The following is a 17,306-nucleotide window of genomic DNA, read 5'->3' as shown; positions in this document are numbered from 1 at the left end:
CTTAAAGGCCGCTCCGTGAAAATATTGTCTGAAATTAAACTGGTCCATGGCGCAAAAAAAGGTTGGGGACCGCTGATATAGGGCATGCTAATTGTTCTTAAATTTTAATTATATAAGTAAATTATAGGGAGTGTTGAGGGGACATTACAGAGTAATAAAAGGCGCATTTAACCAAGTCAATGTACTCTCCATTCAAAAGGTAATAGAAAGAAATATTTTTTTTTATTAAAAATGCACCTCTGTGGCTAAAATTAATTGGCACATAGAGCCTTCATAGCAGGCAAGGCTTCAGGGGTCTATGGGATTTGATCTAGATGTTGAAGGCATCAGACAAGGTCGGGGTTTGTGGTTAACCAGCCTATTTGGTGCTGCATGGAGGTCTTGGCTAGGGATGTAAGACAGGCAGTATAGGATGGTGGTCCCTATTTTTCTTATTTTTAAGGGAACCAAACTTTTTTTTTATTGTATTCCTTGGCCTCCTGAGATGCTGATAATTTAATCTAGGATTCAAAGAAATGGTATAGAATCATCCAAACCATGGAACAGTGGGCCAGTCTACATGTTTTGTGGATGTGGCTAATAGCTGTACGATTTGATATTTTTATGTGAGTCACTGTGGAAGTATGGGGTATCTGTTTGCTGATGATCCTGTCTTTTTATTCAATCCTCCACATTTTTATCATGTAAAACCATTCAAGATGGTTGTTGGACACCTTGTTCCTAAACTTGCATATTGTGTTTATGTTTTCATATCAATCCCTTGCCAAGGTTTAAGAGGTGTCCCGAATGGGAGGCTAATGGTAACATTGTTATTGTTATTTGCAGATATTCTCTTGACATTATTATACTAAACACAGTTAGCACAGTCAGGTTCCTGAAAACTACATAAAGGAGTGGAGAAAGGTACGTCTCTGGTGTATTTGGACATGCTGATTCTCATCCCATCCATGATTCATTCATCAGCATGCCCAAATCCACCAGAGACATACCTTTTCTCCACTCCTTTATGCAGTTTTTTTTAGAAACATGATTGTGAGACAAAGACATGATTAGAGCAGTGTCCAGTATGGGCTCTTGACCTCAATTTGAAGAGAATCCCTGACATGCAATTGAACATCCTGAAGTTAAAGCACAAGACACAGATTAGAACACAAGAATACGCTTGAGGTGATTCGAATTAATGCCTACTGTATAACAACAGGAAGACAGAAATATAGTAGAAATTTTCAGGGAACCAACGAAGAGTGGTGTATATGTAACAACAGAATAACCTATAATCCATAAAGCATTCTAATTACAATTTTTTTTTGTGTGAAAGCAAACTTAAATATTTATTTATAATTTATTATTTAAGCTGCTTTCTCTTATTGTCATACAGGGTTAACGCAAGCATTTGATAAATGAAGGCAGAATAATTCGATTTACAATTTTCTTGACAATTAAATTATAAGAACTAGGAAATTCAATTTGTCTTATTCCGATAATGATGTGCAGATGATTTAAGATCTGCTGCCATCATTAGGGTTTTTTTGTTAGTGAATTTTTAGTGTGTCTTGCGTCTGGATCCTACCCATTACTTATTTCTCTTTACAGAGCATGTGTCAGTGGATCCTGAGCGTGAAGAAGAACTACAGAAAGAACGTGGCCTACCATAACTGGCGGCATGCCTTCAACACTTCTCAGTGCATGTTTGCCATACTGAAGTCAGGGAGGTTACAGGTCAGTGCCGTTAATTGATGACCCAAGCAAAAGGTCATGGGTTATTTCCTACTGGCGTTGAGCATAGCATGAAACAAAACAGTTACCTTGTCTGACACCTATTAATATGAGTGTTTGTTTGTTGGATGTACCTAAATCCATCACGAGTAATACAGACACAGAACTGTTCACAACATAATCTAAATGGAAAATCAGCCAATGCTTATTAGAGCTTGCGTAATGCATATGTCCATTCAGCCATGTGTTTTAATATAGAAACTGAGTTCACTGAATCTAAAAACTTGTCATGACAATAATGAGCTAAATATAGTTAAAAGTACCAACTGTACTGGAAAAAGTTTAACTTGTGACCAGAAAAAAACAATTATTCTATCTTAAAACTGACAGAACAATCTAAGTGATTTGGAGATTTTGGCACTGATGATTGCGACTCTGTGCCACGACTTGGACCACAGAGGTGTCAACAACTCATACATCAAGAGGTATGTTTGTTTTATTTTTTTTATTAGTGTCCAGTTTATAATAAGCAGAACTGACTGTAAAAAGGAATGGAAATTCCGTTCTTTTAAGTGTTGCTTGACTTGTTCACTTGAGGGGGGAAAAGATACCAGGAACATCACAGGGAAAAACAGAAAAAGAAAGCATTCTGACTGTTTATTGTGTTGCTAGGAGTGACCATCCTCTTGCCCAGCTCTACTGCCACTCCATTATGGAGCATCACCACTTTGATCAGTGCCTCATGATCCTCAACAGTCCAGTAAGTAGAACACTTTCAAGGTGTTGTTGGTAATACATAACACCATGCGATTACGTTTAATTATCTATCAGATACTTTTATCTGACTTCTTGTATCTCATGCTGTAGTGCAGTTGAAAAGGAAAGACCATCATCGAGGAACAATCGGGGGTTGTTTTAACACAATTATATACCACAAGACTAAAGCTCTATACAGTAATCTCTTGCCTATCGCAGGGGTCACTTCCCCCACCCCAAGAATCAATCCGCAAAGTAGCAACCTAGTATGTATACAGTACAGTATACAGAATACCTGTATATCTTAAGACTTTATAAACCATCCAGACACTTTTATAAACCTTTCCTCTGCTCTTAAACACTTTCAATATTCTGAAGCCTACGTAATTTTAACATAAAAAAAATGTATATGGGTACTCACCAGTGAAGATATGCGTACTCACCAGTAATGATGAATGAAGGTGATGATGATGAAATGATTGTACTGCATACCCAAGAAGAGCATTACAGCTTTTTTGGAAGCTTATTTTTTTTAGGCTAGAAAATGCTTATTTTACTACAGAAATAATTAAAATAACTCTTAAAAATGCTATGTTCCAGGTAAAAACCTGCGTTACTGTAAGACTGCGAAAGCTGAACCGCGATGTAGCGAGGGAATACTGTATTGGCGTATTTTTTTGTAAAAGAAAGGCAGCTACAGTATTTTACCCGTCTTTGGAACTGTTTAACAGTAATTAACATCACTCTGCAATTCTAAGATAAAGGTGATTAACCAATGCAAAAGCCAACATTTAAAATTATCGCATGTGTATGGTAATATAAATGACTTTATCAGGCAGGGTGATACACAGTTATACACAGCTTAAGGAGCATGAAAAACATAAAAAGTCACAATTGAACAATGTGAACAATTGTGGTATTTGTAATTACTTTTTTTTTTACTTGTTCTCACCAGGAAACAATAATACCTTAATGGGTTATCATTTAATGATTTACTAAAGCAATCAGCAAACGCTTTGGCATTCTGTAATATTAGTATTACAAGGTTCTATTGCAATTACAACGTTGCTTTATTAAGGTTATGATTTGATATGTTTTTCCTAAAACTAATATGTATCCATTTTGCTTTCTCAGGGCAGTCAAATTTTAAGCAGTCTTTCACTGGATGAGTATAAAACTACACTGAAGATGATCGAAAAAGCCATCTTGGCCACTGACCTGGCCCTCTACATGAAGTAGGTACCAGCTATCAGTCACAAAGTGAATAAAAATAACCTTTCACTAACAGTGAGCATTGTGAATAAATGCCGTTTGTTTAACTGTAGTTAAATTGGCACTACAATACACCATAAATAGAAAGGAGTCTATAGTAGAGACGAAGACCTTTTTGCATAATTGTGTTTACAGCTAACATGATCTCATATAGTCCATTAACATGTTGTAGGGTTTGTTTGGAATGATCCAACAGAGGTTTATGTTTAGTTTATAACAAACCAAACAAATAGCACCTACACTAGAATAAAGATTGTATTCCAGTGTAATATTACATGCAAATATTTATTTTCTGTTGCTCTTTTTTCCTGTAGTTAAAGGTCTTGTTTAGTTATTTGTGGATTGGAATGTAATAACAGGGTTTTTCTTTACTACTCCAGGAAACGAACAGAGTTCTTTGAACTAACAAAGAACAGCCAGTTTGATTGGGAAGATGGTCATCACAGAGACTTGTTAAGGTGACTCTATGTGTAAATCCCAGAAAACACATATATACTGTATATATATATACACATACATACATATACATGCATTATACATATACCCTATTCTAAAGAGCTAGTATTTTTTTTATATTGCTGTCACACATTAACAAAGGTGTTTTTATACACTGCAGGTCCATGCTGATGACTGCATGTGATATCTCTGCCATTACTAAACCCTGGCCTGTACAAAAGAGGGTAAGAGCTTAATAAAGCAGTCATGGGCACTGATTAGACATTATAGCATGTCTAAACACAGCAACATTGTAACTGACAGTCACTTCTTAATTTTGTTTCTCATTTGTCTCACGCTACCTTTCTTTTCTCTCTCATTTGTCTCACGCTACCTTTCTTTTCTCTCTCTCTTCCTCTCTCTCTCTCTCTCCCTCTCTCTCTCTCCCTCTCTCGCAAATACACATACATATTTACAGCTCACAAAGGGCACATTTTTTTATGAATAAACAGCAAAAAGTGTAGTACTGTAATCCCCGAGATAAATGGACGCCACCCCAAAAATGTTTTTTGTTTAATTATTTAAGCCGTTAATTAAAATTCTTATAATAAATTACCTTATTTCAGCATAAAACAATTCACTATGTATATATTTTCAGCATCACCACACCACACTTTCGTAAAAAAAAAAAAAAAAAAAAAAAACACTGCATGTTCTTTGTCTCTTGTGTAAATGTATGATATTTAAATTCAAATTTTATTTGTCACATACACATTCATACAGAGTATGACATACAGTGAAATGCTTTATATACGCTGTACAGTATTTTATTTATACAGTACTGTACTGTATTAACATTTTACTTTATTTTATAATTAATTATATGTATTGTTATTAATCAATTTCATTCTTTCAACATAAAACTCCATAAAAACAATTCCCTATACGTTTTTTGGTCTGTTGTGCTATCCATGAGAAACTTAGTTATGTGGCAAATGCAATTCCGCGATAAACTGGGGGCGGCGGAACCATGGTAAAGCGGCAGATTACTGTATATTAAATATATTTTACAGTATGCCCTTTATTTCTCACGTATTTGTGACAGTTTAAAAAAATGTTAACAAGTAGAATTTATCATAAAACCATCATAAAAAATAAATGAAGTCATGCTCAGAAACACATTTCGAATGAATATTAAGCAATATGTAAAATAATATAATCTGCAGTTATATAAGATGCTTATGTAAGGTTGTGTGTGTGCGTTGGGATTTGCGTTTGTAAAAGAATAAGAACAAAACATGTAAAAAATAATCATTAAATAATTTTGAGACCTGCATGATTTGTTACTTTTATGTAAGAATGAAAGAATTTATTGAATTTTTTTAAGTTACATTAATTGTTCACATTCTTTTATTTGTTTTGGAACATCTGCAAGCAGGCTTCTGCCATGACTTTTGATTTATAATAGGTATAAACAGAAATCTTTGTCTCTTAAAAAGAAAAGTTTTAACTTTGTCTTTATGGGTTTGTGTGGGATGTCTGCCATTGTTGCTAGGTTCATATGAACCTTGCAGCATTATTATTGTCAAAGGCATGGTGTTGTAGACAATTAATCAGTTATTTGAGATAGGAAACTCTGTAAAAAATGTGCACGAGTACGAAAATAGGAATATCTATGCTCGCATAAAAATTGGGGTTGCACAAAAAGTGACCCCCTAAATATAAAACATCTAAAATGGTTTATATGCTGTAATTCGTGTTAAGTGGAGCCTTTGTGCAGAGTGCATCAAGCTGTTTTTACAGACAGTGTGTACTTGTAGCGCTGTAGAACTGTAAATCAGTGCAGATCGAGAGAAGCACAGAGAAAAGAAAGGGCTAGAATCTCAGTGCTATGAGAGAAGAAGAAGGGAAATGACTCTAGCATAAAGATGAAGGTTTCTCTCAAGAGCTAACGTCCTGTTTGTTTTTACCACATCTACCACTTTTATCTGTTTGTCTTTGCAGATAGCTGAGCTTGTTGCCACAGAATTCTTTGAGCAAGGGGACAAGGAAAGAGAAGAGCTGAACATTGAACCTATTGTAAGTTGCCTTCCCGAATATTCGTCACACTTTCCGAACAGCAGGGCCATGTCAGAAGCAGCGTTCGATTTCACAACTTTTAAAGAGTGCCATTGTCTCTAATAGGATCTGATGAACAGAGAGAAGCGTGATAAGATTCCCAGCATGCAAGTGTCCTTTATCGATGCCATCTGCACACAGTTGTATGAGGTATTCAACTTTTTTAACAAGCTTTATCAAAGTTTATAGAACTTTCAAAACAATGTTTTTATTGTGTGTTTTTTTTTTTGTTGTTTTTTTACGTTTATGTTTTGTAGACACTGACCGGTATGTCAGATTACTGCTCCCCTCTACTGGAAGGCTGCAGGAAGAACAGGCAGAATTGGAAGCTGCTTGCTGAACAGGCCGAGGAAGCAAACTTACTGAATGGAGGACTTTAAACGTCTCATCCCAGTCAGTCCACGATCAAGTTTAGCCCTTTTCCGTTACCTCCAGGTCCTTCCTCATACCACCCACCACCCACTGAAGCTTTAAGCAATTAATTATTTCTGGTTATAATTCCTGCAATGAATTCAGTTCACCAACCACTATAGCGCAAAGTCTTATTTTACGTAGCTGAATCATATTGGTTCCATATTGGCTTGGGGGAGGTGAGGGAACACAACACTAAAGCAATACTCAGACATACTCGAACTCACCTATATATGTTTGTTAATTCAAAATAATCACCACAAGCCTAATAAAGAACAGGCATGATAAGTTATGCTTTGTGTATAAATCAGATTTGGAGGTTAAAAGTTTCTTCCTGTCTGGTCACTATAACTGTCAGTAATGAGTGTAATTGGGTATTTAAAAGCAAACGCTTCATTCTAGTCACTGGTTAGGTTTTAGTCAAATATCTATTACTTGATGAACCATTTTAAAGAATCTTAGAGTAAGGGAGCTGGTGAGGGGAAAAAGATTACGATCTTTTTATGGTCAATGCATTTATTTATTGTTTGAGTCTCATGTCAGGATTTTCTGTAGCTCATTCACTGAAATGAAGATGCAGAGGTATAAAAAAAACATCATCACAACAGCGCACCATACAATGAAGCTAATATACTCGTCCACGTCAAACACACCCACTTCAGATATGTAGAAGAATGTCATTTTTCCTCCACATTGTGTTACTGTTTTCACCTGTCATTTGTATATTTATTAACTTTATACCATGTTGTGAGAACTTGGTTACTTGTAACTCTTGCAAAAAAGTAAGTAAGGGAAAAATAAAAAAAAACAAAAAAAATTTTTTTTATTTTTATATATATATATATATATATATATATATATATGTATATATATATATATATATATATATATATATATATATATATATATATATATATATATATATATATATATATACATTTGTGTGCTTTATTTGGGATATAATTGGCTGTTGACTGTTGAAAGTAAAACATTTGTTATTAAGGTGTTATTGTCCAGATGACACGTAGCATATTCACTTGAAACCACCTTTAAGACTATTTGAGCTTTTGCGTGCATGTGTGTGTGTGTGTGTGTGTGTGTGTGTGTGTGTGTGTGTGTGTGTGTGTGTGTGTGTGTGTGCGCGCGTGCTTGAGGAGAATGCCTAGTTCAGCATGGTATTTTACAGCCTGAAAAATCTTATGAAATGCATTGATCTTTTTAAGGGATTTGATGTACTCTGTGAAGATGACTTGATGTTCTTAACTTGTTCAAATTATCTGTGATAAGTTGAGGCAGTTCCAGTTTTTCTTGGTTGCTTTTAAGCATTTCTCAAAACGATTTGTACAAATACCACGCAAAGCCTGTTTCTCAAAATCATTAGTTTATCTCTTAAAAGTATTTGTGTGAATAAACAGATAATTGGCATCAGAATGACAAGTATTTTTTGCCATTGTTCACAAACAAGATGGTCAAATTGTTCAGTCATGTCTCATGTTTCAGTATTTCCCAATGTAAACTATGATTAGGATTACAATGATTGAAAATGCACAAGGCTGAATTACTACTGTATGGCAGATATGAATTTCAACAGCACAAATTTACAAATTACTGTATGTGGGATATTGATTGCAAGAGACTGTACTGTATTAGTGTTTGTTTGTTTTCTGGTTCATCCATTTTCAGAAATCGTAATTCTGTGTTTTGCTCTGTTGACAATTGAAGGTTCACAAGATTCACATTTGACCTGTTTCAGAGAACTAGTTGCTCATTGGTTGATCTTGATGCCCTGCAGTCTCCTTCATTAGTCATATAAGACACATTTACAAAATAAAGTATAATAGAAATCTAAGCTTGACTGTTTAAACCATTTTGCATTTAGTGACTTATGCGATGAACTGATGGTGAGATGTTTTGGGGGTTAAGACTGTTTAGGTGAGAACCAGTATAATATTAGATTACCGTAGATTAAACTTTATTGTCATTGTGCAAGCTCCATGTACAGAGCTAAAGAACTACGGTTAACATCTAACCAAAAGTGCATAAGTGGCCCATTTACAATAAATAAATAGCATTGCGATAAATAAGGGTATGGGGTCCAGATGTACAGAAGGTGCAGTAGGTAATAATATATGTATGTATAGTAATACACAAAGATTGTGCATAGATGTTGAAAGATCACGTGCTCAAATGTCATGATATACTTATGTACAAGTATAAATGTTGTATGATACAGTATATACCAAATAAATATGGGTGGAATATACAGTATTGTGCTGATAAACAAGTTATGGATGGAGCAAAAATGCATAGAGGACAAACAGTGCAAAAAAAAAGAGTGTATTTCGACATTGTATGATGCATAGCTGTTCAGTAACAGTCACAGTAAAAAAAAGCTATACTTTAGTCTGTTTGTGCACCTCAGGTACCTGGAGCGTAGGGTAAATAGTCCATGATTGGGGTGAGAGGTGTCTTTGATAATATATTTTGTTCAACAAGAAAAAATTATTGATAATGTAGGAAACAGCAGACAATTGTACACAATTATTTAAATAAATGTACCAAAACCTTTGTAATTTGTTTAAGCAACAAGAAATGCTTTTATGATGTGCACATGGTGTTGAGGTTGAACAAGAAGTTTTGAGAATTTGAAATCTGATTCGAGAAACTGCCCAGAAGCAACTAAGAAAAACTGGAACAGGGAGGATATTGTCTTGTGGTTAAGATGTTGGCCTTCTGATCAGAAGTTCTTGAGTTAAAATCCGAGAACCACTATGCTGCCACTTCTGGGCCCAACTGTTCATTTGCAGAAATGAGATGATTGTTAGTCACTCTGGATAAATGCTGTAAATGTAACTAGGCCAAGGAAATTAGCACTGATAAAACATCCTACAAGCAGGAATGAATAATACACGTGCTTTAGTCCACTTGGCAATCGCAAAACTGCCTTCAGCATGCATTGGAATGTGACAAACAGAAAGACATTCCACATTCCAAAATCTGGAATAGGCTTTTCAAGAAGAACGGAAGCTGTTTTAATAGCGAACTAACTCTGGAATAGGATGTTCAACAAGCATATGAGTTGGTGAGGTCCACATACCTTTGGCTGTATACTATATTTTTTATATTTGTCACAGGATACAGAAACATCAGTAAGTGATTTGGTATATTACTACCTGCCACTGTTTGTCATGTTTTGGCTTCCTCCAAAACATTCTTACCCGAAATGGTGAGTTGCATAAAGGTCTGTAAGGGTGATTCAAACCTACCGGTATTATCTTTTCAAACTAGCACCTACTAAACAATAATAAAATTAATAAGAACCCTCAGTGATTTGGTAGACTTGAAGTATTCCATTACAAGTTATAATTTACTAATTCCAGAATTAGTAAATTATTATAATTACTTGAGTAAAATGTGGAGTATGTGATTTGAGCAGTACTTGAGTATTTAACTAATTAAATGTAGGCCAAACAAGTCTTTTAAAAAAGACAAAGTAATAAAGTAATCTTTTAACCAGGTCTCTTTAATTAACAAATAGATTAACAGTTTAATGTAACAAAGTAAACAAACTTTTAGATAAAAAAAGCGAAATAAAAATTTAATCTTGGCAACACCGGGATTTGAACCCACAATATTGGGGGGACCTAGTGATGGGTAAACCAACAACTTAGCCACTAAGCTATCCCTTTCTACTTGCACAAGGAGTCAAGAAGCCTAATGAACCAACATGGCTTCCTTTCCATCCTTCAACACCATGTAACTCATTAAAAGTAGGCCAAACAAGTCTTCAAAAAAGACAAAGAAATAGAGCAATCTTTTACACAGGTCTCTATGATTAACAAATAGATTTAAAGTTTAATGTAACACAGTAAACAAACTTTTAGATAAAAATAAAAGCGAAATTAAAAACTTAATTTTGGCAACACCCAACCCCCAACCTTGTGGGGACCTACTGATCGGTAAAAACCAACACCTTACCCACTGAGCTATCCCTTTCTACTAGGACAAGCAGTCAATAAGCCTAATGAACCAACATGGCTTCTATTCCATACTTTAACAGCATGTAATTCATATTAAAAGTAGGCCAAACAAGTCTTCAAAAAGACAAAGAAATAAAGCAATCTTTTACACAGGTCTCTTTAATAAACTCTTTAATTAAAAAAAGCAAAATAAAAATTTTTACTTAGTCTTCAAGGAGTCAATAAGCCTCATGAACCAATATGGCTTCTTTTCCATCCTTAAACACCATGTAACTCATAATAAAAGTAGGCCAAACAAGACTTTAAAAATACATAGAAATAAAGCAATCTTTTACACAGGTCTATTTAATTATCAAATAGATTTACAGTTTAATGTAACAAAGTAAACAAACTTTTGGTTAAAATAGCTAAATTAAAATCTTCATTTGGCAAAACCGGGATTTGAACCTACAAACTTGTTTACAGTTTAATGTAACATAGTAAACAAACTTTTAGATTAAAAAAAGCAACCTTGTGGGGACCTGCTGATCAGTACACGAACACCTTACCCAATGAGCTATCCCTTTCTACTAAGGCAAGCAGTCAATAAGCTTAATGAACCAACATGGCTTCTATTCCATACTTTAACAGCATGTAATTCATATTAAAAGTAGGCCAAACAAGTCTTCAAAAAGACAAAGAAATAAAGCAATCTTTTACACAGGTCTCTTTAATTATCAAATAGATTTACAGTTTAATTTAACAAAGTAAACAAACTTTTAGATAAAAAAAAGCTAAATTAAAATCTTCATTTAGGCAAAACCGGGATTTGAACCTACAACCTTGTTTACAGTTTAATGTAACAAAGTAATCAAACTTTTAGATAAAAAAAAAGCAACCTTGTGGGGACCTGCTGATCAGTACACGAACAACTTACCCAATGAGCTATCCCTTTCTACTAAGGCAAGCACTCAATAAGCCTAATGAACCAACATGGCTTCTATTCCATACTTTAACAGCATGTAATTCATATTAAAAGTAGGCCAAACAAGTCTTCAAAAAGACAAAGAAAAAAAGCAATCTTTTACACAGGTCTCTTTAATTAACTCTTTAATTTAAAAAGCGAAATAAAGATTTAATCTTGGCCACCCCGGGATTTGAACCCACAACCCTGTTGGGACCTGCGGCTCTGTAAACCAACAACTTACCCACTGAGCTATCCCTTTCTACAAGTCCAAGGAGTCAATAAGCCTCATGAACCAACATGACTTCTATTCACTACTTTAACACCATATAATTCATATTAAAAGTAGGCCAAACAAGTCTTCAAAAAGACAAAGAAATAAAGCAATCTTTTACACAGGTCTCTTTAATTAACAAGTAGATTTACAGTTTAATGTAACAAAGTAAACAAACCTTTAGATAAAAAAAGCAAAATTAAAAACATACCCTTGGCAATATCAGGATTTGAATCCACAACCATGTGGGGGTCTTCTGCTCGGTAAACCAACACCTTACCCATTAAGCTATCCCTTTCTGCTAAAGGCTTACAGTCAATAAGCCTAATGAACCAACATGGCTTCTATTCCATACTTTAACACCATGTAATTCATATTAAAAGTAGGCCAAACAAGTCTTACAAAAAAGACAAAGAAAAAAAGCAATCTTTTAAACAGGTCTCTTTAATTAACAAATAGATTTACAGTTTAATGTAACAAAGTAAAGAAACTTTAAGATAAAAAAAAAAAAACCAAAATAAAAATTTAATCTTGGCAACACCAGGATTTGAACCCACAAACTTGTGGGGTCGTGCTGATCAGTAAACCAACACCTTAACCACTCAGCTATCCCTTTCTAAAAAAGGCAATGCGTCAATAATCCTAATGAACCAACATGGCTTCCTTTCCATCATTTAACACCATGTAACTCATTAAAAGTAGGCCAAACAAGTCTTTCAAAAAAGACAAAGAAATAAAGCAATCTTTTACACAGGTCCCTTTAATTAACTCTTTAATTAAAAAAAGCGAAATAAAGATTTAATCTTGGCAACACCATGATTTGAACCCACAACCATGAGGGGACCTGCTGATCGATAAGCGAACAACTTACCCACTGAGCTATCCCTTACTACTAGGGCAAGCAGTCAATAAGCCTAATGAACCAACTTGGCTTCTATTCCATACTTTAACACCATGTAACTCATTAAAAGTTGGCCAAACAAGTCTTTTAAAAAAAGACAAAGAAATAAAGCAATCTTTTAAACAGGTTTTTTTAAATTAACGAATATACAGTGGAACCTCGGAGCTAGCGACCTCAGCGCTCGCGACCTCGCATGCTCACGACTTTCATTCCGACCGGCGACTCTCATTCAGATCGGCTCGTTAGCAACCGTGAGCTGCTCAAAATGCTAGTTTTAACATTTCTAATCAAGGTTTATCTCATTAAAATTGTCTAATAATTAAGTGTTATGGAGTGAAATAGTGTTATTTACTCATTTAAATCGATTTCGTATAGTGTTCTTTGGGTTTTTACTGGGTTGGAAGAGGCGTATCAAAAGGTCGCGAAAATTCGGAACTCGCGACCGGTCTTGGTCCCTAACCCTCGCGAGCTCCTAGGTTCCACTGTATTTACAGTTGATTGTAACAAAGTAAACAAACTTTTAGAAAAAAAAAAGCTAAATAAATATTTCATCTTGGCAACAACAGGATCTGAACTCACAAACTTGTGGGGACCTGCTGATCGGTAAATTAACAACTTACGCACTGAGCTATCCCTTTCTACTTGGGGAAGCAGTCAATAAGCCTAATGAACCAACATGGCTTCTATTCCATAATTTAACAGCATGTAATTCATATTAAAAGTAGGCCAAACAAGTCTTCAAAAAGACAAAGAAATAAAGCAATCTTTTACAGAGATCTCTTTAATTAACTCTTTAATTAAAAAAAAATGAAATAAAAAGTTTATCTTGGCAACACTGGAATTTGAACCTACAACTTTGTGGGGACCTGCTGAATGGTAAACCAACAACTTACCCACTGAGCTATCCCTTTCTACTCAGGCAAGCAGTCAATAAGCCTAATGAACCAACATGGCTTCTATTCCATACTTTAACACCATGTAATTCATATTAAAAGTAGGCCAACAAGACTTTAAAAATACAAAAATAATGAAGCAATCTTTTACACAGGTCTCTATAATTAACAAATAGATTTACAGTTTAATGTAACAAAGTAAAAACAACTTTTAGATTAAAAAAAAAGCTAAATACAATTTTCATCTTAGCAACAACAGGATTTGAACCCACAAGCTTGTGGGGATGTGCTGATCGGTAAACCAACAACTTACCCACTGAGCTATCCCTTTCTACTAGGCCAAGGAGTCAACAAGCCTCATGAACCAACGTGGCTTCTATTCCATACTGTAACACCATGTAATTCATATTAAAAGTAGGCCAAACAAGTCGTATAAACAAGACAAAGAAAAAAAGCAATCTTTTAAACGTTTTTTTTTTTTAATTAACAAATAGATTTACAGTTTAATGTAACAAAGTAAACAAACTTTTAGATTAAAAAAAGCTAAATAAAAATTTCATCTTGGTAACACCCCGATTTGAACCCACAACCTTGTGCAGACCGTTAAACCAACAACATACCCACTGAGCTATCCCTTACTACTAGTGTGTGCAGTAAATAAGCCTAATGAACCAACATGGCTTCTATTCCATACTTTAACACCATGTAATTCATATTAAAAGTAGGCCAAACAAGTCTTTCAAAAAAGACAAAGAAATAAAGCAATCTTTACACAGGTTTTTTTTTAATTAACAAATAGATTTACAGTTGATTGTAACAAAGTAAACAAACTTTTAGAAAAAAAAGAATCTATAATAAAAACATCACCTTGGCAACACTGGGATTTGAACCCACACCTTGTGGGGACCTGCTGATCAGTAGACTAACACCTTAACGACTGAGCTATCCCTTTCTGTGAGGGCAAGGAGTCAATAAGCCTAATGAACCAACATAGCTTCCTTTCCATCATTGAACACCATGTAATTCAAATTAAAAGTAGGCAAAACAAGTCTTTCAAAAAAGACAAAGAAATAAAGCAATCTTTTACACAGGTCTCTTTAATTAACAAATATATTTACAGTTTAATGTAACAAAGTAAACAAACCTTTAGATAAAAAAAACAAAATTAAAAACATCCCCTTGGCAACATCGGGATTTGAACCCACAACCATGTGGGAACCTGCTGCTCGGTTAACCAACACCTTACCCAATGAGCTATCCCTTTATACTAAGGAAAGCAGTCAATAAGCCTAATGAACCAACATGGCTTCTATTCCATACTTTAACACCATATAATTCATATTAAAAGTAGGCCAAACAAGTCTTCAAAAAGACAAAGAAATTAAGCAATCTTTTACACAGGTCTCTTTAATTAGCAAATAGATTTACATTTTAATGTAACAAAGTAAAGAAACATTTAGATTAAAAAAAGCAACCTTGTGGGGACCTACTGATCGGTAAACGAACAACTTACCCACTGAGCTATGCCGTTCTACTAGGGCAAGCAGTCAATAAGCATAATGAACCAACATGGCTTCTATTCCATACTTTAACAGCATGTAATTCATATTAAAAGTAGGCCAAACAAGTCTTCAAAAAGACAAAGAAATAAAGCAATCTTTTACACAGGTCTCTTTAATTAACAAATAGATTTACAGTTTAATGTAACAAAGTAAACAAACCTTTAGATTAAAAAAAACAAAAATTAAAAACATCCCCTTGGCAACATCGGGATTTAAACCGACAACCATATGGGGACCTGCTGCTCGCTAGACCAACACCTTTCCCACTGAGCTATCACTTTATACTAAGGCAACCAGTCAATAATCCTAATGAACCAACATGGCTTCTATTCCATACGTTATTCATTCATTCATTCATTTTCTCCCGCTTATCCGTAACTCGGGTTGCGGGGGCAGCAGTCTAAGCAGGCCCCCGCCTTCGACTGCTGCCCAATCCTCACAGCACCATCCCTTACGGTCCCTCCTGCAGGTGGTGAGCCCACGGGAAGGTGGCCCCACGTCACTCCGACGTCACGGACCTTAATATTTCCCTCGTAAGGGACCCCCGAAGCATAGAGGGTTAAGGGCCTTGCTCAAGGGCCTAAGAGTGGCAGCTTGGCGATACCGGGGCTCGAACCGCAGACCTTCCGATTGGCAACCCAGCGCCTTAACCGCTGGAGCCACCACTCCCCCCCTATTCCATACTTTAACACCATATAATTCATATTAAAAGTAGGCCAAACAAGACTTTAAAAAAGACAAAAAAAATAAAGCAATCTTTTACACAGGTCTCTTTAATTAACAAATAGATTTACAGTTTAATATAACAAAGTAAACAAACTTTTAGATAAAAAAAAAAAGCAAAATACAAATTTCAGCTTGTCAACACCGGGATTTCAACCCATAACGTTGTGGGGACCTGCTTATAGGTAAACCAACAACTTACCCACCAAGCTATCCCTTTCTACTAGTGCAAGGAGTCAATAAGCCTCATGAACCAATATGACTTCTATTCCATACTTTAACACCATGTAACTCATATTAAAAGTAGGCCAAACAAGACATTTAAAAAAGACAAAGAAATAAAGCAATCTTTTACACAGGTCTCTTTAATTAACAAATAGATTTACAGTTTAATGTAACAAAGTAAACAAACCTTTAGATAAAAAAAGCGAAATTAAAAAAATCTCCTTGGGATCATCGGGATTTGAACCCACACCACCTGGGGACTTGCTGCTCGGTAAACCAACACCTTACCCGAAGAGCTATACCATTTTGCTTGCATAAGAAGTCAATAAGCCTCATGAACCAATATGGCTTCTTTTCCATCCTTAAACACCATGTAACTCATATTAAAAGTAGGCCAAACAAGACTTTAAAAAGACAAAGAAATAAAGCAATCTATTACACAGGTCTCTTTAATTAACAAATAGATTTACAGGTTAATGTAACAAAGTAAACAAACTTTTAGATAAAAAAAAAAAAGCAAAATATAAACTTTATCTTGGCAACACCAGGATTTGAACTAACAACCTTGTGGGGATCTGCTGATCTGTAAATCAACACCTTGCCCACTGAGCTATCCCTTTTGGCTAGTGCAATAAGTCAATAAGCCTAATGAATCAATATGGCTTCTTTTTCATCCTTAAACACCATGTAACTCATATTAAAAGTAGACCAAACAAGTCTTCAAAAAAGACAAAGAAATAGAGCAATCTTTTAAACAGGTCTCTTTTATTAACAACTAGATTTACAGTTTAATGTAACAATGTAAACAAACTTTTAGAATAAAAAAAGCTAAATAAAAACTTTACTTTGGCAACACCAAGGATTAAACCCACAATCTTAAAGGGACTTGCTCAATGGTAAACCAACATTTTAGCCACTGAGCTATCTCTTTTGAATGGTGCAAGCAGTCAATAAGACTAATGAACCAACATGTTTTTTTTTTCATACTTCAACACCATGTAACTTATATACCTTTGGCAGTCGTTGGTAACTCGGACTTCGACCGATCCGGTATGAAATTCTTATTCATGATCCGCATATTCGATTTGGCACATGTT

General features: G+C 35.0%; 1 protein-coding gene across 7 annotated transcripts in view; it reads left to right on the top strand.

Annotated features, from left to right (window-relative positions):
- pde5ab (phosphodiesterase 5A, cGMP-specific, b) overlaps positions 1 to 7,018 on the top strand; it is a 39,082-nt gene extending 32,064 nt beyond the window's left edge. For all 7 annotated transcript variants that reach the window (XM_083542161.1, XM_083542164.1, XM_083542160.1 and 4 more), the window contains 9 exons: positions 1,594 to 1,719; positions 2,107 to 2,201; positions 2,389 to 2,476; positions 3,607 to 3,707; positions 4,125 to 4,202; positions 4,361 to 4,424; positions 6,184 to 6,258; positions 6,364 to 6,447; positions 6,555 to 7,018. In XM_083542161.1, coding sequence (XP_083398287.1) covers positions 1,594 to 1,719; positions 2,107 to 2,201; positions 2,389 to 2,476; positions 3,607 to 3,707; positions 4,125 to 4,202; positions 4,361 to 4,424; positions 6,184 to 6,258; positions 6,364 to 6,447; positions 6,555 to 6,677 — 834 coding nt within the window. In that variant the 3' untranslated portion in view covers positions 6,678 to 7,018. The remainder of the gene's footprint in view (positions 1 to 1,593; positions 1,720 to 2,106; positions 2,202 to 2,388; positions 2,477 to 3,606; positions 3,708 to 4,124; positions 4,203 to 4,360; positions 4,425 to 6,183; positions 6,259 to 6,363; positions 6,448 to 6,554) is intronic.
- Positions 7,019 to 17,306: the final 10,288 nt, after the last annotated feature.

Source organism: Silurus aristotelis (assembly GCF_946808225.1).
Source record: "Silurus aristotelis genome assembly, chromosome: 5".
NCBI classification, from domain to species: Eukaryota; Metazoa; Chordata; class Actinopteri; order Siluriformes; family Siluridae; genus Silurus; species Silurus aristotelis.
This window is presented reverse-complemented; position numbering and strand designations above follow the sequence as displayed.